Source organism: Cylas formicarius, unplaced genomic scaffold (assembly GCF_029955315.1).
Source record: "Cylas formicarius isolate icCylForm1 unplaced genomic scaffold, icCylForm1.1 PGA_scaffold_4__25_contigs__length_36172078, whole genome shotgun sequence".
NCBI lineage: Eukaryota > Metazoa > Arthropoda > Insecta > Coleoptera > Brentidae > Cylas > Cylas formicarius.
In genome coordinates this window covers 24,478,076-24,503,580 of record NW_026844334.1, presented here as the reverse complement: position 1 = coordinate 24,503,580, position 25,505 = coordinate 24,478,076, and the positions used below count along the sequence as shown (strand labels likewise).

General features: G+C 33.0%; 2 protein-coding genes across 3 annotated transcripts; one reads left to right on the top strand and one right to left on the bottom strand.

Moving 5' to 3' along the window:
• The first annotated feature begins 1,122 nt into the window (after window positions 1-1,122).
• On the top strand, window positions 1,123-10,719 carry LOC132700512 (major facilitator superfamily domain-containing protein 6). Its single transcript, XM_060667878.1, has 9 exons — window positions 1,123-1,369; window positions 1,924-2,129; window positions 3,572-3,836; window positions 5,891-6,216; window positions 6,270-6,577; window positions 8,075-8,440; window positions 8,492-8,785; window positions 8,836-9,058; window positions 9,439-10,719. The coding sequence occupies exons 1-8, from the start codon at window positions 1,272-1,274 to the stop codon at window positions 9,055-9,057; spliced, it is 2,085 nt and encodes a 694-aa protein (XP_060523861.1). The 5' UTR covers window positions 1,123-1,271; the 3' UTR covers window position 9,058; window positions 9,439-10,719.
• A 131-nt stretch (window positions 10,720-10,850) lies between these two features.
• On the bottom strand, window positions 10,851-23,912 carry LOC132700514 (monocarboxylate transporter 12). 2 transcript variants are annotated; one of them, XM_060667880.1, is made up of 5 exons: window positions 23,768-23,912; window positions 18,300-18,885; window positions 15,936-16,161; window positions 14,977-15,875; window positions 10,851-12,208 (listed from the first exon to the last, which is right to left on the bottom strand). In XM_060667880.1, the coding sequence occupies exons 2-5, from the start codon at window positions 18,808-18,810 to the stop codon at window positions 11,931-11,933; spliced, it is 1,914 nt and encodes a 637-aa protein (XP_060523863.1). In that variant the 5' UTR covers window positions 18,811-18,885; window positions 23,768-23,912; the 3' UTR covers window positions 10,851-11,930. The 2 variants fall into 2 exon arrangements, with proteins under 2 accessions (XP_060523863.1, XP_060523862.1); XM_060667879.1 differs by having other exon boundaries at window positions 10,854-12,208; window positions 18,300-18,810.
• Between the last annotated feature and the right edge of the window lie 1,593 nt (window positions 23,913-25,505).

Sequence of the window (25,505 nt, the reverse complement as noted above, 5' to 3'; positions counted from 1 at the left end):
ACGAAAAGGCGGTATAAATAAATACTGTCGACATGAAAATTACTTTTATTTTCATTCAACACAATTTATATGAGTATAGCTGATTGGATGCGGACAAATTGACTATGTAAGCAATTGAATCATGATAGGTCGGTTTATCAATTATTTATATTGGTTATTAATATAAAGAATACATTTAAATATGACATTCAACATTCAAACATTTCCTCAAAAGAATGCGCACAAAACAGTTTTTGGTTGCACTTTGCTTAAAAACATGATTTTTATATTCATTTGTAATGAAAGATGTGGAGGATTTTTCGCTGTTGCTAAGGTCTATCGGATTGACTTTTTGCAACTGGTTCCCCAAAACATAGATCCAAAACTAAAAAACCAAACTGAAAATATTTTCACGATCTACCTCATATGCTCGTTTTAAAAGCATTAAGCTGGCACTTAAAAGAGGTCAAAACTGCAGACAGGTCGGCTATACAAAGTTGCCGGTGAAAGTCCAAATTAACAACAACCCTAGAACACAACACCAGATTTCGCTCGCCAATAGCTTGCATAAAATAGAGAATCCTTATCATTTAAATACGGCATCCTTACATAGTCATTCGATTATATAAGGACTCATCTGCTGAGTAAAGTCTAGTTAACTGTGGCTCAATTTATTATTAAATATTAACATATCCCAACATCTTCAATGTTTTTTTTTAATATTTCTTCTAAAGCAACCATCAACTTCAGATTTTTGTCAGTAAGTCTTCCATCTGCCTTTTTAATACCCGAAAAAATATTAAATAAAAAATTATTTGAAAGGAGGAGAAACTGGAAAAAATTTGCCTTTTTTAATACCTGAAAAAATTTTAAATTAAAAAATCATTGGAAAGGAGGAGAAACTGGCAAAAATTTGGTCATGAGGTGAAATAAATTTTATTCGTCCACGCAAGACGTGTTCTTGAACACATGAAAAACAAATCATATTTAAAAAATATTCAGGGGACCTTCGTTTTACTTCTAAAATGAAATTAGCATCTTGGATAAAAACCTACTTCATCGGAATTCAACTGATCATTTTTCGGTTACCTCCAAAACCAAATCAATCGAAAAGGAACTGACTCGTCAAAGTGCGCAGAACAGGCAAACGAAATGCATCCTTACTCCTTCGCAAGATATCGATCCTGCGCTCAACCGAGCTTCCTGCAATTATAGACGGTTATAACGATATTTTAATAATCACGTGCGTAAAAGTATTGTGATATTAGTTATTACAGCATTATTAGTTAAACATGGATATCGGTGTCTCGGAATTTAACCCAAATCCTCCTGCAAAAGGAATACGGCCCATGGTTGACCCCGATGCTCAGGGGGAGGTCGATCCAAATTTGTAAGAACAATTTCTTAATTATTAATGCCCTTAGCTTTGTACGGCAATTAGCGACGTTTTGACGAATTTTCATATTGGCATTACCGTTTAAACTTTACGCTTATAAGCAATAGAGCCTGTCATTATAATGACATCACATTTATAAAATTTGCATTAACGATTATTGGATTAAAACTTTTTATGAAAGCTATGCATTATGCAACAATCCCACATATCAGTAACTACTGATTTGTCTTTTAAAAATCTATAAGTGCAAAAAAATACTTATCTTTTATATCTACGTAGAAGTCAAGGAAATGTTAATTTAAAAGTTAGAACATGCTGCTATATAGAATTTCATCGAAATTTCGAAATTTTATCGAAAAATTAGGTAGGCAGATATTTTTTCATTGGTGCACCAAAGTTTTGCATTCAGAAAACGTAAAAAACAATAGAAATAACACACATGCTAACCCATTGTCTATTTGGTGGCATCCTTGGATGTAAGCAAAGATTGTATTTTTTTCAAAATATTTTGGAAACCAGTAGATTCTCGAAATAGACATTTTTTTTAGATATCCCGAACCCAAAGAGGCCACACACAAGATACGAGGGAAATCAGACATTTTAGAAATGCTCTTCGGTCCCGTAGATCAAGAACTTCTAGTGGTCAAAAGTTTTTACTTTTTCTTCTATTCCGCTTTTGGCTCCTTATTTCCCCTCATGGGTGTTTATTTTAAGCAGATGGGTATGAATGCCACTCAAAGTGGCTTTCTTATAGGTGAGTGATGTACTTTGTTATGTAAAGTGTCAAAAAATTTAAATAATAATATAGGAATAGATAAAATAAGTTCTCGACAACTTGTATTAGCAAAATTTGGTAATCTTAAGCAAAAGCAAATTAATCATTATTTTAAATCTCAACATCTTGATCTGGTTTTTGCCAACTTTCAAGATCAGTCTAGTGTCGCCTGCAAGTCAAGAAATTCCCAGCCGACCTAATTAAATTCAATTCCTTACGTAGCCTGAACAACAATCTGAGTCAAACATGAACAAGAAAAGGTAATAAAAGCTAAATAAAAAGGCTCAATCACGAATAACATCTACCATGAACTATGCCAACCAAGAAGTCTAACATCGCTTCTGCTTTTGCAGATTTCTTTTAGAGACTCAGGGCAATCCACAGTCCAATATGAAGCTATCGGTATCCATAAGTTTTCTTGGCCTGCAGTGTTCTTAAAAACAAAATCACCTGTGGTGGTTTTTTCAAAATAAGTCTTTGTTTTTTCTCATTTTGCGAGTTCGACGCTATCAGTATGAAGAGCTAAGTAGGTGCCATTTACACTGACTTTAGTAATGCTTTTGAATAAATTAACTATCACAAATTCTCCAGAACACTTATGGCCAGTTTGGATCATCTAACGAACATGTTTCATTATTAAAATCCCAGTCAGTTTGTCGAGTTTGATGGATTCAAATCTGATTCGTTTGTGACTGTATCAGGCGTCCCCGAGGGCTCTAATTGATGGGCAGTTCTTTCAATATATTCATAAACGCACTCAGTTGGATGTTAAATTGCACCAGGCTTGCCTGCGCTGAAGATCTCAACATATTAAGCGGCATTGTCCCTGTCGTTGATTGTGAATACCTTCAAGACACCATTGATTACACTTGGAGTTGTAGGTTTTGCTTATATTTTAAGCATTCTACGTATTATTTAGTTTAGTTCAGTAAGATTTGCTTATTTAACTTGACAAAAATTTATTATTATTATTTCAATTTGTTTTAAAGTTCTAATTTTACAGGTATATGAAGCAACTCCATTTATTTAATATTTTTCTGCACTTTGTAATTTAGTTATCGCTTGTTTATGTTTAAAAACTATTTGTAGGAAGCAATTTAAAAACAGAGATAGTTATCTTTAGTTCACCGCAATGTGTATTACATTTCGGATGCTATCGATATCGCTCTCCGAATGTAAGAACCGTGATAGTCGAAGCCACACGTCAGCAAAAGCTGTTACATATAATACCCCTTGAAGCTCGTACAAATACTTTACTAATTAAAAAAAATCAATTTTGTTCTCTTTCCTAATTGTTTCGTATTGTTATTAGAGGAGCCCAATTTACTTGAACGTTTGCACACCCTGATTAATTGCGGCACGAAATTTTTCTACCCTATTTGCTAACAAAAAAGTTTACCTGCAATCTTTGCTTTTTATAGGGTCCCGTCCTTTCGTGGAATTTCTGGCGGCCCCATTCTGGGGTAGTTTGGCCGACAGGTGGCAAAAGGGAAAGATTCTAATGCTAGCGTCTCTCGCCTCATGGATAATTTTTACGGTTCCCTTAGGTTCTATTCAACCGCCCGCTATATCTTGTATGGAATTTAAAAATAACACTCCGAAATTAACTACCCCAGAAGGCGTGATGAGTAAAAGGTCCATCGATTTCGAAAAACAACCTCAAGCACTAAGTTACGAGTCCCTTACGTAAGTAATTTAATAACAACTTTTAAGCTGCTGATAAGCTTGAAGTGAGTTTTTCAAAAAATGAATTATTATAAGGCACAAAGTAAACTATATGAAGCGGTTTATGGAAAAAAAAAACTATTGTGGATTAAATTAGTTATTATAAGTAACTAGAAATTTGACATCGGGACCGGTTCTTGAACTTTTTTCTGAGGATCCATATGCTCATTACTATGTTTACAAGCTTCTCAATAATATACTACGATTTTTAAAATTGCAACTGGTTGATTTTGCAAAAACTTGAACTTGTCGATCTTGTAGAATTGTGTCTTAAGATTGATTTTATAAATCTTGCTTTGCAGGACTCCTAAATAAACCATTTACATAACAGATCTGGTGGCCCCAGAACAATCTTATAACTGCAGACGAATAAAAGACCTTTATCCTTTATTTAATATTCATTATTAGCACGTATCCCGACCTTCTTCATCGAATTTAGGATTCGGCTGCATAAAAAATCCATGCACAATCTGTTCTCATATACTTTTCGTTTTGGCTGGTAGTATTGACTCTTTTCTTCTCCATCTATTGGAGTCACCGCTCACTTATATTTAGTTTATTGCTCTAAACAAACTCTGTTTATTTAAAAGGTTAATAGCCAAGAGTTTTCTAGAGGTCAAAGTGGTCCATTAAAGAAGCTATATCTGGTTTATTTATGATTAAAACTAAAAGCTCTTATTTCAAATCTGATTTCGCTATTTATTAAATTCTACCTCAAAATCAGAATAATTTTTTGATCCAGATTTGATACAAGTAGTAGCTAAAAAATATTATTTTTTAAATTTTATTCTATACAGCGAAAATGTGCCCTGTGTTTGTTGTGTTTTATTGTATCATCGTTCATGTTATAAAAATATTTTTGAGTCTCTTCTAAGTCTAATTTACAAAAGGGTACATTTAAAGATTATAGCAAAAACTAAACTAGCGAAAATTTTAAGATTTTAAAACAATATACATTCGAGATTTCGGCACTAAGATCAACATCCTTATTTTATATTAAATTCCTGGAAAAATTCATAAAGTTTCGTTAAACCATTAACAGGTTTTAAGTACAGCTATGATGATTATGAATACAGATTTGAAATTATTATAAAACCTGAATTTATATAATTGAAAACTTTGTAGTAGCTTGTCTGTTCCGAATACTTTTAGTTACTTTTGGTGAGTTTAGTGTTAAAATTGTGACCAATAGACAGGTCCTTTTCTACTACTTAACTATTGCGACTACATGCTCACTTAATCGTCATATTAAGGCCTTGAATTCACAATTCTGACGGTTTTGGAACCCAGTTCTGAGTGCTTAACAAAGTAACTTCTTGCGATAACGTATTCGATTTTTTCGAATTTTCACGATACAAGGTGTTTTCTAGACATATATTTATCTTTTTATTTAAAAGCAAGATTACTAACATCACCTCCACATTTTTAAATGGACTTTATTTCAAGAAGATTTGTGTGAACCTGTATTTTTTTGTATGTGTGACCATCTTATGTTTGTAATTGGCACTCTGCTATTAAACTATCATTATTGATGCTAAGGTTTATAAAACAAGGCGTCCAACTTACCCTATATAGAATCTATAATTCATTAATAGTTCATTCTAAATTTAAGTGTTCGTCGACCAGGACCTATCTAAAGTTAATTACAAAAAAATCCCATTTTGGACTAAATTATTTTTATCACTTGTATTAAAACTAACAAAACCAACTCACATAATTATTAATTATGTACATAATAAGGGTAATAGATATTTCTCACTTTAATGCTTCCAATTCTGTTAATATTGATTTTGCTTGTGGTGGTTGCTGTTTTTAATTGATATCTAAAAAATGCCAATTAAGGGAGGCATTCCATCCAGTATAACCAGAAAATCCTACCACTTTTAGCTATAATTAACAGGTCGAATTACTTTCCTCTTCGACTATTAAAATTGCTGATCGGGAAATATTCTAAAATAATGCTAGAGATCAAGTTTCCAAAATGTGGAAGATTATAAACAATTTTTCACTCGCAGTTACGATCGCAGCACCAGATCACTAAAGCCTTACATCAGTGCGGGAAAGTCTCCAGTAAACGTCAATTTTGCCTCGAACTACAAAGAAGATGAACACAAATCGTGGGTCCAACCGATCATTTCTTCAATAGTATACCGTATTCAGGATATTCAAAAGACCTTCTTTTTCCTCCTCCTTCTAGTGATAATTGGTGAATTCTTCGCTGCACCTGCAATCACCCTTGCAGATTCGGCTGTCATTACAATTCTTGGTGAAGATGCGGACACTTACGGGCACCAAAGAATGTTTGGATCTCTCGGATGGGGCTTGGCGATGTTTTTTGTGGGTAAGAATTTGGGATTTACTACTTGGTATACATCACTTAAGTGTAAATTTTAGGCATTGCTTTAGATCACTCTACAGCTTTCCCCAATCATCCCTGTGGTCCAGACAAAAAGGAAAAAAACTACACAATATGTTTCGCCACGTTTTCTGTGCTTATGGGAGCGGCCTTGATTACGGCGACCCAAATCAATTTTAAGTATGAACAAATTGATTACGATCAAACGGAAAACGTTGAAAAGCCCGCACCAGAGTATATCTCGAAGGAAGATCAAATGCAAGCCCAGCTTGCTGAACAATTGAATCTTCCTTCCTTAGCCGACACAAAAGCATCTGATTTGCCACCTGCCCCGAAAGAGCAAAAGGTAATAAGCATTTTCATCTTCCATTTAGATTGAGTAGGGTTCAATAAATTTGCACTCACGCGAACTGGAAGTTTATATTTATAATTTTTATAGATTGCTACTGGTATCCACTGCGTTGTAAGCACTTTCGAATCACCATTTATTTGTTGGCTTACACCGTTTTTGCAAATTCTTATAAACTGAACGACAGATGGAGCGAGACACCCAACAAGTTTAATTTTAACTAACTATTATAATAATAATATGTTTCTACTCCCGTCTGTAAAATGCCTAATTACACACCGACCTAGCGTGCGGGAAGCGTCACTTTACCATGTCAGTTTCGTTTCCCACGGATCCGAATAACTTCGAACATTTCCGGGATTACGCCTTGAATTTTGACGTTTGTCAATTCAGACGGCCATGTCAGGGAATGTATTCGTGTTGTTTTGCGAAAATCTATCCAAAAACTAACGGTAGTAGGAAAAGTATAGTATGCAACACGTTCGGTAAACTTTTTAAGTCACTCGTTTATTAAACACTCGCTCTGCTCGTGTCAAATCGTGAGTTAAATGCCGTTTACCGCACTTGTTGCATAATATACTATTCTTTGCCGATAGTGGATTCTCAGCCTGCGTTGCAATGCGTCATCCTGTGTCAACAGTGTTGTTTTTGTTTTTTTTTTAATTCCTTGTCAATGAGAATTCATGTAAAGTTGTTATTAAATATGACCATTTTATTAAAGAGTGGTAAAAACTGTTTAGATGGAAACTATGCCAAGTCATAACTTCAAAGAAAATTTATGAAAGGGGCATTTATTCAGGTTAGAGGAAAGCCAAAATCTTACTAATAACCTAGTAAAATAACGTTATTTTTATTTTTATTGAATGCCTCTGAATATCAAAATCCAACAATTCAAACTGTTATTGTTTAAAACGATACAACTGACGCATAAACCCAGGGATAGCCTTGTACCACTGTCTGAATATCCAACATTGCCAAAGAAATATTACAGCTAGTACACATTAGATAACTTGTCTTCTGTTCAATATTAAACTATTATTACTGCAAATTCATTATTAGAATAATGTCTTATAGAGGAATTTTGGAAACATCACTTTAAATAGGAAATCGTTTTTTCGTTTTGTTTTAGAATTACTCCAAAGAAAAGTCGAATTCATTTAAATTACCCTTACACTTTTTGAATTAATATAATTAATTTCATTACTTTCTTTTTCTTTTCTGCAAGTAGCTCATTATTTTTTATCTCCGACTTATTATCGTAATTATGAAAGTGATTTTGATGATGTTAATAAATTTTAACTCAACTGTTAACTGATATCTATGTGAGTTTACAATGTGATTTTGATTACGAAATAATAGGACTATTTATGATTTGATTTTGATTTTTGTAAAATTTTACTTTTGTATATTAGAACATTTAAAGCAGCAAGTGACTTATGTTGATGATGATTGACAGATACTTAAAAGTTCATAATACAAAATTTATTGTTTTAGACAAAAATTTTTGCCCAGACTACACGAGAAATCCCTGAATGGGTTACAGTGTTGAAACACTTTCGAAATGTGAAATGCGCGTCATTTTTGTTCGTCGCCTGGTTCATGGGATTTGGAATCGGGTTGATCTTTACGTTTCTATTCTGGCATCTTCAGGACTACGGCGGCTCACCAACACTTTTCGGAGTGGCATCCGTTATCAACCACATTTCTGAAATTTTCGCGTACTTTTTTAGTTTTAGATTAATAAGGCAAATAGGCCACGTCAAAGTTCTGTGCCTGGGCTTAATTGGGAACACCTTAAGGTTTTTGTACATCTCATGGTTGACAAACCCGTGGTGGGTGTTGCCGTTCGAGTTCATGCAGGTCGGTAGCAGAAATTAATTGGGTTCGGATTCAAATGCACGTGTACTTTAGGGAATCACTCATGCCGCAGTATGGGCCGCATGTTGTTCATATATCGCCCATAATACTCCTCCGGAGTTGCGATCTTCGTCACAAGGAGTGCTTCAAGGTATCCATCACGGGCTGGGTAGGGGCTGCGGTGCAGTTATAGGCGGAATTTTCGTTAGCTCGTTTGGTACCACCGCCACGTTCCGTGGATATGGCCTAATATGTCTTCTGATATTTGCTGCATTTGTTTTTATTAATTTCTATCGTGTAGACCAGGGTTTTGTATCTGAACTACCGCTCACCGAAGATCCCAGACAGGTGAGTCGTGAGTAATTTTCAGCAACGCTCGATAAGAAACATATCACCAGGTGGCTGAGGAAACCTCTCACCTGGCCCCTCATGGAGTTCCAAGTAATCCAATACCGAGAGCCCTTTCAAGTACCAAGCTGCACGAGTTATCCCAGCAAGACGGATACGGTTCTACGTATCAAACAGGCCAGGGAGGGACTTTGGACGTGCCCGGTTCAGGCGGATATAATCCTTTTGGAGGAAATAATAGCGGACAAAACTCTTTCGGCAGGAGGGAGTAAGGTATGTGTAGTAGGTACAAAATAATAATATCTATATCTATAAGAAGAAGAGGAAGAATGAAATGACAAAGGAAGAGAGAAAGGCGAGGAAAGTATAAATAGCGGTGTAAAGAATGTTAGTTTAAGACATTATTGAATTGGTAAATATTATCAAACAACACTTTTGGGTTGTTTAATAATATAATAAGCACATTTAAAAGGCTGTGCTAACTTTTTTATAATAGCGCTTTCTTTGCTATTTTCTTAAATATATCGTTAGTAATTCTTGTAGTAACTTTGGAATGGCAATGTGCTAAAGATGTAACCCAATTTGTTGAATTAATGACCTTTAGTTTCTCAACTAAATTAAAGAACACTTTTGGTTATCGACTTTATTTACAGATTTTGCCGATGACCTTCCCGAGAAAGTTGTTACCTATTTACAAAATCACCGGTAGTGGGTCATACTTTGACTACCTACTACTAACGGAACATATCACTTCTAGATTATCATGGTTCTATATTTTATATTTACTAAATGAATTTTATTTTAGTTAACACTTTCATCCACCATAGGCGACTATACATAGAATATTGTAAGTATGTGTAAAAATTTGAGTATGTAAATTTAACTGTAATTTTAAATGTTGGAAACGTTGACTTGGATATTAGGTACTAAACGACTATTATTAGATGAAGCCGATTCATTGAACCAGTGTTTCATTTAATTAAGATAACTATTCGGTATTAAATCACGAGTAATTATTGTTGAGTAAGTGCATCCAAGTATATATAAATTCGTATGGTGCAGGTAGAGTCGAGGAACTGCGACACAGTGTGTACGAGCTTTTTTATTCTAGGAAAAACGTTTAATATATTCTATTAAAACTGTAGATTATTACTAATTAGTTCTTAAGAGAATTTTAAAAGTTCGTGTTGCATATTTTCGGAAGGAGTAATTAGACAATCTAATTTTGTTTTGGTCAAAACTTATTCAGGTTTCCTTAAGTTTAAAAACTAATTCTGTTGTCTTTTAGAATTAACTTATGAATCATATTTTGGCTGTTATTACCTATATGTAGGTATTTACGAGAATAGTTATATTCTTAATAGCACCGTAACACATATAGTAGTATAGTTTTGAATTTTGTTACGCCTCACAGCAAGTTTCCTCTTGGTTAAGCATCTTGGTTGTACGCGTTCTCGTAATACCTTTGTTACATATACTGCCTCCAAAAGCCTAAGTATACTCGTAAACATTTTTTTTCATTGCACTTAACAATCGTTAATTAAAAATATATTTAAAAAATTGCAAGCTTACGAAATATGATAAACGTTTACTTTGTTAAAGTTCTGAAAAATAAGGAGAATTTTATTCTTTATAGCGACCACTTTCGTCCGAAGGCCACGGGGCCTAACAAAAATACATTTAATGTTTTTACTGACATATGTACATGATCAACCATATCTACACAATGTTGTGAAGTAATTTTCGGACCCAAATTTATATCTATTTAACGAATAAATCCTGCATATCGAATCAACCGATGAAACTTCTAATTCTTTGACATTAGATTAATTTCAGTCACCTTGCTGAAGAACTTTTTGAGGAACTTTTAATATAATAAATGAATAACGAAAACAATGTATATATTATTCCAGCCCAAAAATTATCTGCGTGGATAAAATGTAATAGATTTTAACAAATTTGTTTCGATAATTATGTCTCATTTCAAATCTTGTAATTTTATTTTGGAATAAACAAATACAAATGTTCACTGTTGTTTTATTTTTGGAATTTTAATTGTTCGAAAAGGAGAAGAAGACGGATTCGTAAAACGTTGATTTATTTTACAAAATAAATTAAAAACTACTTAACATATTCAGTCTCATTTATGTAACTAATCGATCAAAACAAAGCGCTTACCTATTTACATTGTTCCTGTTGCCTATAAAATCTCCAGTTTCAATCTTAATTTTAAGTATATATATTCGAAAAGTACGGAATTAGACTGGCAGTTTTTCAAATTTAATATGATCTTAAGCTTCATACAGAGTTGAAATTAGGATCGAACAACAAACGGAATAGTGGTCCAAAATTTGTACTTACAAACAAAAAGTTGAAAGTGTGGAAGACATAATATTAACAATATTCTAACAAAAAATTAAAAGGTAGTAAATTAATTTTTTATTTCATATTTCATCACTCATAAAAATTCAATGCATATTGTTGCTGGTTCCACATTTTTCATCTTTACTGAATTACTGATAACAATTGTATGGGAACATCATGAAAGTATGTTTATTGTTCTTCCTAACGTGCAAGTATTCAACGTTCAAAGTTTTTTATACCAATGGATTCACTTATCCTGAGGCACATAGTATGTTAAAAATAGTTTTAATCAAATCACATCAATTCTTAGAAGCAGATGACGAGAAACACAATTTGGTCGTTATTCATTTTCCATTGGAGTGTTGATGCAGATGATCCTAAATTATCTATGTTGCGATGTTTCCGATACCGAGCCCTTTTCTCCACAGACAAAACAGAGTCAAAGTCTAACTATACTTTGTAGAATTTGAATCATTACACGATAGTATAAATAATATAATCATATTTAGGAACCATAAGCTAGTTTTCAAATATTTGCATCATTTGTTCAGATCCAGAAAGTTGTCACATTAAACTTTAAGAAATACCTTAAAAATAAACGTGCGCACGTATTTTTGGAATTCTAATTTCGTATTCCCACAATTCGAGCTAAATTCCAGAAGCGACTGATGCTTATTTCCGCCTATTATCGACGAAGAGAAACGTTTCTTGAAAGAATCCAATCCAAAAAACTAACCAAAATCTTTGTTTTCTTCGTATATATTCGCAAAATAATTCGATCCTAAGCACTTTCCGCAAAGGTGATTCGATTTCTTCTGGTTTCCCAACGATTTACCCAACCCAGAGGGTAACACATAATGGCCGATAACAAAATCATACTTCCCGATAAATAAAATGACGCGTCGTAACTGCCGGTTGCGTACATGAAAGAACCAGCCAGTGGCGCCCCTATTATGGCTGCTATTCCTTGGAAAAGCAAAAGCAATCCGAAGGCGTTGGTTAATTTTTCAAGACCCAATAGGTCGACGACGATGATGGATCTCAACGAAGCGAAGCACGCTGAAAAATATTACGATTAGTGGTGCGCTGAATTTTTCGGAATTTTATTTTGTAGGATTAAAAAAATTCACTACGCTATAACGCCGTATTTGGACTACTATCAATTCCATTTTTTTCTGAATTCATTTTAGCATATTTTTTTATATTCCCAGTTCTTGGCGTTACAAATAATTAATAAAAAAATATATAATTCTACTTAGCTTTGTTTGTCATCATTAGAAATTTTTGTTTCATAAAGATAACATTACAATTCTTCTCAAACGAGATTAGTCTACTACAAAACTGAAGGACGGAACCAGATAGATTTGTGCAAGGGTATTAATGATTTGGCATTTTTAAAAGTCAACTATCGAACATGTAATAAAGTTTTAAGAAACTCCGCTTTTCTTCAAATGTGAAAAGGACTTTCCTTAAAACTCTGATTAATCTAATTTGTCAAGAATCCTTACAAAATAAAAGCTAAGTTAGATAATATTCATATTTTTTGATGTAATGAACGGAAAATTGGAAAAATTATACATCAACGAAACCAGAGCAAGACTAACTAACTATTTTTAATTTGAATTATGGTAACCGAAAGAAGAAACGTCACATGGAAAATCTGAAGAAATCATTATATAGTTGAAAAAAACTGGAGTTAAAATTGTATTTTTGATACATAAATTTCAAATTAGAAAAAACATCTTATAGATGAACAAAAAACAGCTACAAAATAGACAACTTTGCTCCTCTTTAAACAACGTTCTATCTCTTATCAGTAACTGTAAACCCAAAGTGAGAAGTCGAAATGTCAATATGTATGTTTTCTATTTAGTTTTAAGTATTTTAAAATGTGGAAGTAAATATTTACGATAAAAATAAATAATCCAAATAAAGTGCTATAGCTGGTTTTTGTTACTGTTGGGATAATTGCAAAGGTTATGGCTGGGGATATTAAAATCTTTATTTTCCATCCATGACTGTCACGATCTACCTATTCAATGCTTTTTTTATTGCTTAAATGCAAAGCAAAATAGAATATTATGCTTTCATTTCCGAAACTCAAAAAAAGACCTCGAGATATGCGATATGCGCCTACTAAATGTAACCTTTTATAAAATGTAACTGTCAAATAAATAACTGGGTCCCGGACAAAATCTAAGTGACTTACTTAGCACAGTTCGCCAAAAGACAGTATTCTAGAATTGGAAAAATTTTAAGATCCTGTAGATAAGAGGGTAAACTTTTTAATTTTTAATCTTACTTCTGATTTACTAAAATTAAAAATTGCTGTTGGTTTCTGATATAGTTCCGCTATTAATTACAAAGATCTAAAATGAAAAAAACAGCTTTAAGTTTGTCTTAAAATGAAAGTTACTTATAACACGTCACGTACGTATGAGCTAAGCAAACACGTTTGTTGCAAGTTATAAGAATGAATATCTACCGTTTTAAATTTGAATTCATTGTTTATGTATATACATAATGTTGCCAGTAACGAAATTAACCCTTGTTGCAAATGATGTTCGATGGGTCTTAAACGTAATCCCTGAAAATTTGAATTTTGACAGGGTAAGTTTTTTAAAAATATAACACCCTATGTCCGAATCCCATCTAACCCCGCTTATAGGGCGAATATTTGCCACCATGACATTGATCTTTTTAGTTAGCGCTATGCCCAGAACAAAATATCCCATCACCTTACAAATACATAAACTTCCCATATGAAGGGAGCATTTCGAGGGACATTGTATTTCATTTGTTCGATTTATTTTTTTTATCTAATATTTAATGTTGAAAAGTCTACAGTTTCAATACAATTTCTAATTTAAACAATAGTTTAGGCAACCGTTTTCGTTTTTTATAAAATAGACTCATAACACTCCCAATTTCACTTTCAGAAAAAGAATCATAGGTAACACATCTTTAATCAGCAGGAGAATACCGAATAACCGAATAAAGAAGAAGTGATAATGATACCGACTTAAGTTTATTTGCACTGTATATATTTTTCTATTATGTTGGTTTTGGTAAATGAAAATGGGATGGGTAGGATTCTACATCATATCCAATATTCGGTTTACTTTCCGGTGAATTTGATATCGGATATGTACAATGTGGGCGTTTTTGAAACTCGTATTTACTATCCATCAAGGGAATATCAAACAATTATTTGTTATTCTTGCACTATCACATGCTCTGTTATTTAAAATTATCTTTAACGGGCTTTTACCAGACAAATGTCAATAGAAAAAATATCATCTGCAAAAGAAAAAATAAAATCTGAATATACAGAAACAAATCACAAATACTCTCACACACACACACACACACACACACACACACACGCGCGCGCGCGCGCGCGCGCACACACACGCACACGCACGCACACACGCACACGCCCACGCCCACACAATTGTTTGGCATTGCTTCTTAGAACAATTGCAATAGCCAAATATCCTTGCCCATGTTGAATATCAGTCAAAATAAGCAGTAAAACTGAAGGATAGTAAAATAGTTTGGGTATTGTTCCAAGAGAAATCATAGGACAAAATGTGCTGTTGCAGATACTGAATTGAAGATTTTTTTTCTTATACCGTATTATTTAAACCATAATATAAAGGTTGTAAAATAAACAAAACTAACATAATTTTTGACAAATAATTGACCATAAGATTGTGATTTTGAAGAAGGAACCGCACTCCAAAGAACTTTAAAACTATGGATTTTTGATGAAGCTTTTTAAGGCGACAAATTTTGTGACTCAGAGGATTATAAATTATACTTACATATAGATAGACCAAATATGGCTGTATAGAAGAACTGGTATCCTGGCGTTAAAGAAACTCCACTAAATATAGTTGCAACGCCTCCCAGAGTAAGAGCAATATTTGTAACTAGAAGAGCGTTAACCCCCGGAAAGGAGCTCAACAACCCACATAGTACCCTTCCTATAGTGTTAGCAATTCCTATGGACGATACTAAAAAAACGGCCGTTTGCTGATCCATGCTATTATCCCTCGCTCGATCTACTAAATACATAAACGGCACGTAGAATCCCATCATCGTGAAAAATCCACCAACCGCCAAAATTATGAAAGTCGGCGACTTGAACAGACTAAAATCCAGCATCGTCATCAGAACCCTTCCGGTTGCCGCAGGCCACAGTCGACAGCAATGGACTTTCACTTCTTCTTCATACACCTCTACTTTTGTAGGTTTTTTGGTCATGGAAATATTGAATTGGACAGATGACGTTGAAGTGTACTGTGGTAAACGTGCGAGACTGGCACCGAAGAAGATATCTTTCCTATCTAACGGTCTACTGTGGTCGTGATGCGAAAAGGTGTATCTTCTAGGAACAATATTAGAAACTAGTCGATGCGATCCTAACGCCAATTTATCTTCTGCATCGTTGGCCAAAATAAAAGGAACGCTCAGTCTCTTCTCCTTAGTGTGACCGCGCATGTTTTGCTGCGGGACATGGATAGTGTGGTACACGTCGGCTACTTTCGACGCGTTCGAATTGTGGTCGTCGTGAATCGAATTTACCGACAAAGCCCCGTGAAATTTTAAAGCTTCTTCCATTTTCAATTTCGCAGACGCTGGTAATTTCCGGGGGTCCATTATCAACTCTTTGCCTTCCTCGTCGGCTTTGAGGTCTTTCACTTTTTTACCTTGTAGTGGTCTAAATCAAAGAAATCAGTTAATGCTATGATCTCGAAATTACTGCAACCTTATTACTAACCTGAAGAGCGCCCCGTAAAGAAGGCAAGTTAAGACTATCGTCCCTTGTATCAGTAAGGCGCACCTCCAACCAAAAGAAACGATTAAAGCTTCACTTAAAGGCGCAAACATAAATGTTCCGATTCCAGAACCGCAAACCGCTATGCCGGTCGCCAACGCTCTCCAACGTTCAAAGTAGAAGCCCACAATTATTACCGAAGGCACGTAGATCAACCCAAATCCAATACCTGAAAATGTTATAGGAAGATCATAACTGTTAATGATCGCTGTTGCCAACGTCTTTAGCCAACTTTTAAAAAAATGCTTTTACAAAATCGCGCTTATTAGTTCGAAAAATTTAAATAAATACATCTTATTCAGACAAAATTGAGTCCAATAGTATACCTACTAAATTTTTAGAAATACTTATTGACTATATAGGGCCTTGAGTGGCCTCATCAAGTCAGTGAAAAAACTTTCAAAATAGACCGTACTTTGGTAGTGCTCGCCGCTATGCATGATTTATTTTTGATTGCAAATATGATAAAAATCAGTAATCATTTTTGTTTAATTTGATTTCTACTATGTTAAATATGTTTGTGCAATTTTCTTCGGAACAATATGCCATTTCAAGTAATAATAATAATAATTTATATGTGCCCGATAATCTTTAAAAATATTTTACAGAATCTGGAGAATAAGAATATTTAATTTTAATCTGTTGTTGACATCAAGCCATAGGGCAGAACGATGAGATATTATGGATAAGATCAGTCAAGTTTACCAACCAAATATGTTTTTTTTTTCTGGCTCAAAACTAGTCTTCAAGGAACTGACACAAGGAATTTTTATAATAGTAAAAATAATAATTTTACTGCGATAGGTGTATTAATTTGCATAAGATTCAAACTGGTATTTCTAGAATTTGCTTTTATATTATCTATTCGGGAGCATAAAAATGCAATATTTTCTTATACACGACACGTTTTTAACCTTGAACTTGAAAAACTCGTTAAGTGGGTATGTTTTGTATTTAAATTTGTAGATATTCCAAAAATCCACAGACTGTAACCCAAACAATATTAACTGCGTCGTTTCACTTCGATTGATTTTTATTTGCATAATCATATTGCCGATTTGTTGCCGAATGTTATATTATATACTATTTTAAAAAATATATTAAACAACCGCCTGACCTATTAATCAAAAATAAGGTAAAAATAGATGTACGTATATGGATCATTTCATAGACAGGAAGAAATAATGCCCTTGAATCGACTAGTATTTTTAGTAACCTCAAAATCTAAAGAAACGACGGCATAAACGCCATGAAAGTCAAGAAGGTCGTGTGAAATTATTTAATAAAAGAATGTGTCTCCTACATCGCAAGCATTACTTTCCGATATTGCAGGTGTCCTTCAACTATCAGTCTTGAACTTAACATTCCGTTTTATGTATTACTTATAAATTAAGAAGTTTCGAAACAAATTTTTTGCTGGATTGGTAGGCAATGGATCGATTTGATAATTGTACTTTAATGTTTACTTATCCACTACTATTCATTAACAAGAATTTTTCGAAAAATGATCTTTTTTTACATAAGTAGAATTGGGAAATAATACAGACTTTAAACACTACTTGTAAGGAAATATTAAATTAATTTGACAGTGTAAAAGCGAACTTAAAAATAGAATTTTCAGAATTTTAAGTATAAAGCTAAACCGGTAAGTACGTCGTTTTGTACATCAGATTTTTTTAAATAAATAAAAAATTTTATGATAAATTTTTATGATGACATAACATATTTTGCATGAATAAACTGTTATATAAGAGATCTAAAAGTACAGAAAAAATTATGAGGGCCAGCCTAAACCCAAGCCAAAAGTGGATAACATACAAAGTATCAAAAATTCAATTTGTTTTTTGTTGACTGTTGATAATTTTCCAATTATGGATGTATGGCAACAATATTTAGCTAGAGTGCTTTTGTAGAGGCTAAAAAATAAACTTTTCATTTATCTTAAAATTCTTAGACTCCAATGTATTTTACCAAAAAAAGATTGATTTTAATAACCGCTTCTAATATATCTTCATGTAAATAGTTAATCTATTACTTAACCTAAAAACCAAACGCCTTGCCACGAAATTGTTTAAATTATTTATGAAATACTAAAATCAAATTGAATTTTTGAATATCTATATATCTCCGGAATCATTGGATTACATCATCATATCTTAGAGTCAGGAATTTGGGGTAGAATTTTACCCACCTTTTAGAGAAACCCTGTAGGTTCAATAGATACGACAGGGTCAAAAATTGTCTAATTTAAAAAAAAAATGAAATTTACTTTTGAACGTACGAGGAACAGACTTCATATTTGCTTACCTCCTAGGACTCCGTAAGTAATACAGAGGAATTCCACGCTGGTCGCAAAATAAGAGAGCCCAAACGCTGACGCTGATACTAATGATCCCAAAATGGCGACCAATCTGAACCCGTATGAGTTTGCGAGGGCGCTGGCGAAGGGTCCTGCTATTAAGTAAAAGCCCGACATCAAAGAACCTACTAGAGTCACATGAGCTTTCGATATATTCATGTCATCGGCGATGCTCGATAAAAATGTCCCGAAAGAAAAAATTATACCGTCCACAATCAAATTACACATAAACGAACCCAACACTATCACCCAACCCCAGCCCCCATCAGGTGGAACAACCACCTCCAGTTCGTCGTTACTCGATTCCTTTTCTTGAACTTTTTCATAGTTTCCCAGGAATGTTTCGTTTTCATCACCATCGATTTCTACCAATTTTCTGGAATTTTCCTGTTTTGCGACATCGTGGGATTCAGTGACGATGTGTGTGTCTGTTGGCAGATCTATGTGAGACGGAGCCATCTGTAACAACCACGTCTGTTTCAAAATCAAAAACAGACCTAAGTAATCACTTTAGTTCTCACCTCGACACACGAACTGCAATTAATAAGCGATTATGTTAAAATGCTTCTTATCAATATGGTAAAAATGCAAATTTTGATGGCCTCAAACGAGATAAGGGATTATACCAGGGCAAATCGATATATAATTTTAAAAACTTATATATTGTATGTATATAGTATCTGTATATGGTTATAATAAAAAAGATTTTTGTCAAATGAAGCTACGAGAGCGAGAAGAAACTCTTCATCCGAACGCTGAATTTTGACTATCCTATTCATATGAATCAGTACAATTAGGTAAAACTTAAAATGAAAAATGTTCTATAACACCACCTTAAGAAGTATAGTAAAAAAATGAAATTCATTAATTGGTTATACTGAAATAATTTAATTAAAATTAATTAAACACAATCTGCCATCATTTCTTTTGGTTGTACCCCCATCATTACGGGATTAAGAAGAGGAACAGAGCAACATTTGAAGCTTTGAAAAATCCAAGTAGTTCTTGAGATATTTGAGAAAACCGAAAATTGGGTTTTTAGACTTATTTTGTTTAGATTTCATTGGTATAGGAAAAAATAGGAATATCACCATAGCTGACTTGACATAATTGAAAAATTTTCTTTTTCAAATTTTGTTGCATATTTGATAGTAACATCACTACAATACCGGCGATTTAATCAAAAAATCAAGAAAATTTACCTTCGATTTTTTATATGAAATATATTGAGTTGAAAATTTTAAAATCTTATGCTGTCATCGTCTCATCTGTTCCTATGAAGTTTTAATATCTCGTTTATCTTTATTTTTTAATTTTATTTGATAAAAACTAACATCTAACGTTTAAAAAACAAGATTTTCCAGTGAAGTGAAGATCAACTAAGATCACATTATTCTTTTTTTTTTCATATTTGTGAATGCCCATAGGAAAAAATAAAATTGAAGGTGATGACCGAATAACGCCAGAAGAAAATAATACTTTTCTAAACAGCATTTTGTTAAAAGCTGAAATTAGCAACTTTGCCCTAACCGTTATATCTCCTTTATATAAGCGATTGCAAGGATTTGTGTTTTCAAAACGAGCCGTTTGAAAATCACAATAAAACAGTTTTCCGCTTGAGATTTCACGTATTAGAAAGAGAGAAACTTCGACAACATGCAGCTGCCGTATTTTTTTATAATAAAACTATCAACCACAAATAAAGTAAAATAAAACGGAGAAGTTGTTGAAAAGTTTGACCACCAAGTTTAATAGTATATTAAAGGATAACAAAATGTACCATTTTTCAAGGTTAAATTATTCGATTTACATTTTTTTTATTTGCAGGATACTTTGACACTATGACAAATTTATCACACAATAACCTGAACCTAAGTCAGTGCGTAGGGCATCGCCAAAATACAAGGCTCCTTAAAAAATCTTCGAGTTTATACCTTGGGATAATATATCAAGTAATCCTTTTCTAACTAGAAATGCCAGGTAATAAATATGGTTAAACTGCAAATTTATTCATTTCTTTTTCTGGTAGCCAAAACATTAGATGATAATGAAGTATTGGTTAGCTGTCATACTAAATTTTTCATTCAATTTGTCAGTGATAGGTTTTCTTGTCAGTCAAAAAGGTCGAATTGTGGTACAGTTTATTATTTTTTCTACTCCCGTCGGTAAAATACCTAATTACGCACCGATCTAGCGTGCTGGAAGCGTCACGTTACCACGTCAGTTTCGTTTCCCACGAATCCGAGCCAATTCGGACATTTCCGGGATTTTACCGCACGGGTTTGGAAACAATCGGATGTTTTCGGAGATATTTCCCACGCCTTGAATTTTGACGTTTGTCAATTCGGACAGTCATGTCAGTGAATGTATTCGTATTGTTTTGCGAAAATGTACCCAAAAACTAACGGTCGTAGAAAAAGTATAGTATGCAACACGTTCGGTAAACTTTTTGCCGTTTACCGCACTTGTTACATAATATACTATTTACAAGAAGAATTTGCCAGAATTTAGATACAAGAAAATCAGTCATTGACAAACCTTCGAGGAGCACACTATTTAAAAAAAATGCTATGTAAAATATTATTAAAACAGTTACTTTGATAGTCGATTTTAAAATAACTATAATATATAAGGACAACCTCTACACGTTAATGAGAAAATATTTTAAGAAGGACCTTAATAAGTTGAGAATAAATGGAAGTGTTTACAACAATTTATTCAAAAACAAACAAATAAATCTTAGTACGTATTTAACCATATACACTTCTGATATTGGAAATGTATACATCTAAGTAGTATCTATATGAATCTCAACTTCTCAAAAACTTATATCTCTTATATCTAGGCTTAAAGTATAATTAGACATCTCAAGTTAAAATTTTCTCTTAAGGACTGAACATCAAACGGCTGAAACACAACGGCTAAACATAAATGTCTAAACATTTTATTTGTAGGCAAATATTTACAAACATTTGCTAGCATTTACTTGGAGTAAGAAAGCATAATTAGAGGTTTCAAGTCAAAGTCTTCTATCGAAGAGTAAATATCAACTGACTTTATTACATTGATTATATATTATCTCTATGGATTTTCCGCGTTAGTCAACATAAGTCTTCACAAATCTGCCTGTTCATTGTATAACAGTTTATTATTGCTACCAGAGATTTCATGATTGCAGACCAGTTTTTACCTAAACGAGTCAATTTGCTTGCTTTTGGGCAATTATTGGGGGAACGTTGTGAAAAATGGCTTCAAGAGAAAGAAATTCAGTTTTAGTTTCCAAGAGTGGTTGACAATTTGTGTTGCCATGTTACAACAATAATATATTCTAGTACCTACTTTTAGACAAATCTATTCCATCTCTTTTCCATTTTACATGAAATTTGCAAAAAAAATGAAATTGTATTATGCCTAAAATGGAAATATATTTGTAAACATATTAGTTCCTAGTCGTACATAGTTTCAATCATGTCTCTAAGCGAATGCCTAACAGCAATATACGAATCAAAGTATACATTCAATTTTATTTATTAAATATGTGGTCGAGATAAAACATTCCTATCCATGAAATTTAAAACTCTGACGTCAAAACATTAGATGGCAGCCGGTTCAACAAAATAAACCAAGAGTATTGTATGTATAGGGAACAAAAAAAGTGTCGCATCATACGTATATAAAAAATTAGATATACTCGATGATGCATGATATACAGATCTGACGTTGATCTCAAAACAAACTATCTGACGCCAGAGAACTGTAGCTACTGTAAATCGTCATCAAAATAGAATTTGATATTACGGGGGTAATTAAAATGTTTCTTTGGACGGGTCTGTTCTAGACTAATCACTTAAAATAACCTGATTACCATGCGAGTCAGACTCCAGCAATATTGTGTATATCAATGTACTAAAAAGCGTAATAAAGGTAATGCAAAAATGCCCCAATTAAACCAAAGTATTCACATACTTCTGTCGGAATGTTTTTCGCGCCGAACGTTTGAAAATCCGAACGCGGGTGAATAAAAAATTTCAAGGTGTCCGCAATTGTGGAATTGTATTATCGTCCAATTAATTAGTCATGGATCTGATTTAAACGGTTAAAGGTTTCCGCGCCTTGCAAAAGCAGAGCGGTATAATTTTGTAAGCAACCCTGTAAGTTATCTGAAAATGATGCAAACCCTATACAGATTTCATCACTCTGACCATCGCGCAAACATGCTACCGATATCAGACCGTATTTCGTTGCATGGTTATTTTTATTTCAGTTAGGCGTCAAGTTTGTGTTTATTGTTGGAAACAAATTTACTTTACATTTCATTTTTTCTTTCTTGGTTAATCCTTAGAATCTAATTTACATTTTTGCAATATTGAATATCGTGGGTGATTCTTCGAAGTCTGATTTCATATATCAGCACCGCTAATTGGCAGATTAAATATTATTATGATTATGATTAATAATTAATTAAACTGTACTTTTTCTCCTCTTGCTTTGTTTGGACGGGGATTATAAATAATATTTGCTTGCCCACAATGATAAAATAAATATAAAAAAAATATTTTGGTTTGGACATTAATCGAATGATAAACCAAATTTTGTAATACAATCGACCTTAGAGAAAATACGCAATATCAACTTTATCAGGTTAGTCTTGTTTCTCAATATGGTTTCTTATCAAGACCTTGCTATACAAACAGCAGACGAAGAGATAACTGCTTACGCTCATTTCAGATTTTGGTAAGTACAGATTTTCGAATATCAGTCGCACGCACAAAGTATTGAAATAGATCTATATTTTGACGAGAAAACGTGCTGGTTTAATTTCTGATGTGATCCATTCTCTGTCTATTTTTTCCATTTATAGTGCTAATCATTTGCGACTGACAAGAAATTATTACCTCCGATTATTTCACTATCAAACATTTCAATCCGATTTACGAATATTTCAATGTGCGCCAATAGTTGCTAAACATCTATGACAGTGATACAGATTGTTTATAATCACCTATTTATTTGATTTAATCAATGAACAATCACAAACAATATCGTAAACGAATAAAAATATTCATATCAAAAATCATATTTTTAGTTATTTGCAATTTCGAAATGTAGTGTAGTACCAAGGGGAATTGTAATTATTAATTTTTTCAAAAAAGTAGGAATAATTTTTTGTTAATTTTACATATGTAAATATGTATATAAGTATGTATATGTATATAAAAAGACGGCAAATCCCGTCGCATTCCGGATTTAGTAGACTAGCGTTTCTTGTTTTTCGAAGTAAATGCGAGTTAAATATTTAATAAATTTCCATAACATTAACGCTGCCATTAAGACGATTAATTAACCGGATTTTCGGTCAAAAATAGATAACCCAAATAAACTCGCCACCCAGAAATGCACATCTTATCGAACTTACCTTTATGTAAAAGCGGCATTAAAACTTCAGACGCACAGAAATAAAACTAACTCTATTAATAAGTCACGATAATCTACGGTGCAAACGCCGATACTCAAATTCCCGCGCTTTGTATTTAGTGACTGAAGCTTATATCTGTTTCAAAACTTTTCATAGTACCTACTGTTGTGACCGTGGTACTTTTAGAATCGCGTGTCCCCCACTACCCGAGCTTATGACACCCATTCAGTACAAATTATGGATTTTGAAATTTTACGCGCGTTCATGGATAGCGAGCATTGGATAATTTTATTATTTTACGAAGAACTTGAGCTTGGACTCTCGAGCGGTTTATTGAGAATTTCTCATTAAAATTGGGTGGTGTAGTAGCCCAGTGAACAAAGGAGAAAATGATTATTTTAGCGAATTCGATACGATTGCTTCCCAATCGCACCGTCTGAAAAAACTCTTACAGTGCGAATTTCTTATCGTAGCATGTTTTGTCAGGTTTGCATGCATCAAAAATCATCCCATTCGTATTTTACCAAAAGCGCATTAAAATATAAACGTAGCATTACAAAAAAAGACGAAAGATAGAACGTATTGGAAAATTACAAAGAAGATTTGTAGATAAAATGATTTTTCTCGAAAACAAAAGTAAATATTTTCATGTTTGCTTTATCAATAAAATTTGAAATGGTTTAATACATTCAATAGATGCAATATATCAACAGCAATTCAATATTTCTTGCTCTGAGTGCAAAAAACATCTTTGTTCAGCTATTCTGCTAGCCGCTTTTCTAATTCTCATCGATCAACATCAGTGCTTGTAAATTGTCGACACTTTTTGGTACTTAGAAATAGTTAAGTCTTTTTTTAAAGATATTTTCACATAGATTCTGCGTAGAATTGGAATTGTTTTTGTTAGTTAACAACAAAGCAAAAAATTTCTGAAAGCGGTTTATAGTGATTAGGCACACCAAAAGATAGTGCTGTAAAGACGGTTTTCCACCAAATGAACAGTCAATTGTGAGTCTTGTTGGTAAAATAAAGTAAAAGAAGTAAAAACATGTTTTGTTCAACAACCACCACATGTTTAGGAAAAAATATTTTATTTTATTTTTATTTTTTATTCAACACGAATTCGTGTTTTCATTCTGTTTGGTACGTTTAAAGGAAAACCGGCATAAGCTTAAATTGCGGGAATGCTAAAAAGTCTTATTTCGCAGAGACACTGAGCTACAACAACAAAAACGATGCATAAAATGCAGATTTTGCTTTTTTTTTTCATTTTTATCAATTAATTAAATGGCAACAGAGAGTGGGATTTATAACAAAACATAACACCACCTTTCTAGTGTTTTTGCTGCACAAAAGTTTTTATTAACTGCTTTTGTAATGGATATGGGATCAAGTGCACATCAGATTTTAACTTGTTATTAGTGATTATGAAAAAGAGACCCAATAAAAGTTGAATGAATGATACTAGTCTGCATCAGTAGTTAATCAATTTATTTAATAACAATAGGGATTCATAGTTTAACGTGTTACTGGACTAAAATTCTTATTAAATAGTAACTATGTAGATATAATACTTTCAATTTAATCTGATACATACATACAAATTTTAAACCATCAAATTTGATATTTGGACCACATCTTCTATATGGGCACATTTTGTTGTCGATGATTGTTGCTCATTTAATGATTCTTGCAGTTCATTTTGTATATACGATATTAAAAAAAAGAACTTCAACAA

Excerpts from the sequence above, each read along its gene's own strand:
- LOC132700512 (XM_060667878.1), top strand. The coding sequence starts at position 1,272 with ATGGATATCGGTGTCTCGGAATTTAACCCAAATCCTCCTGCAAAAGGA. Across the intron at positions 2,130-3,571 it reads TCAAAGTGGCTTTCTTATAG|GGTCCCGTCCTTTCGTGGAA; the intron begins GTGAGTGATGTA and ends TGCTTTTTATAG. Across the intron at positions 3,837-5,890 it reads CTAAGTTACGAGTCCCTTAC|TTACGATCGCAGCACCAGAT; the intron begins GTAAGTAATTTA and ends TTTCACTCGCAG.
- LOC132700514 (XM_060667880.1), bottom strand. The coding sequence starts at position 18,810 with ATGGCTCCGTCTCACATAGATCTGCCAACAGACACACACATCGTCACT. Across the intron at positions 15,876-15,935 it reads CTTTACGGGGCGCTCTTCAG|ACCACTACAAGGTAAAAAAG; the intron begins GTTAGTAATAAG and ends TCTTTGATTTAG. Across the intron at positions 12,209-14,976 it reads CATATTTGGTCTATCTATAT|CGTGCTTCGCTTCGTTGAGA; the intron begins GTAAGTATAATT and ends AATATTTTTCAG.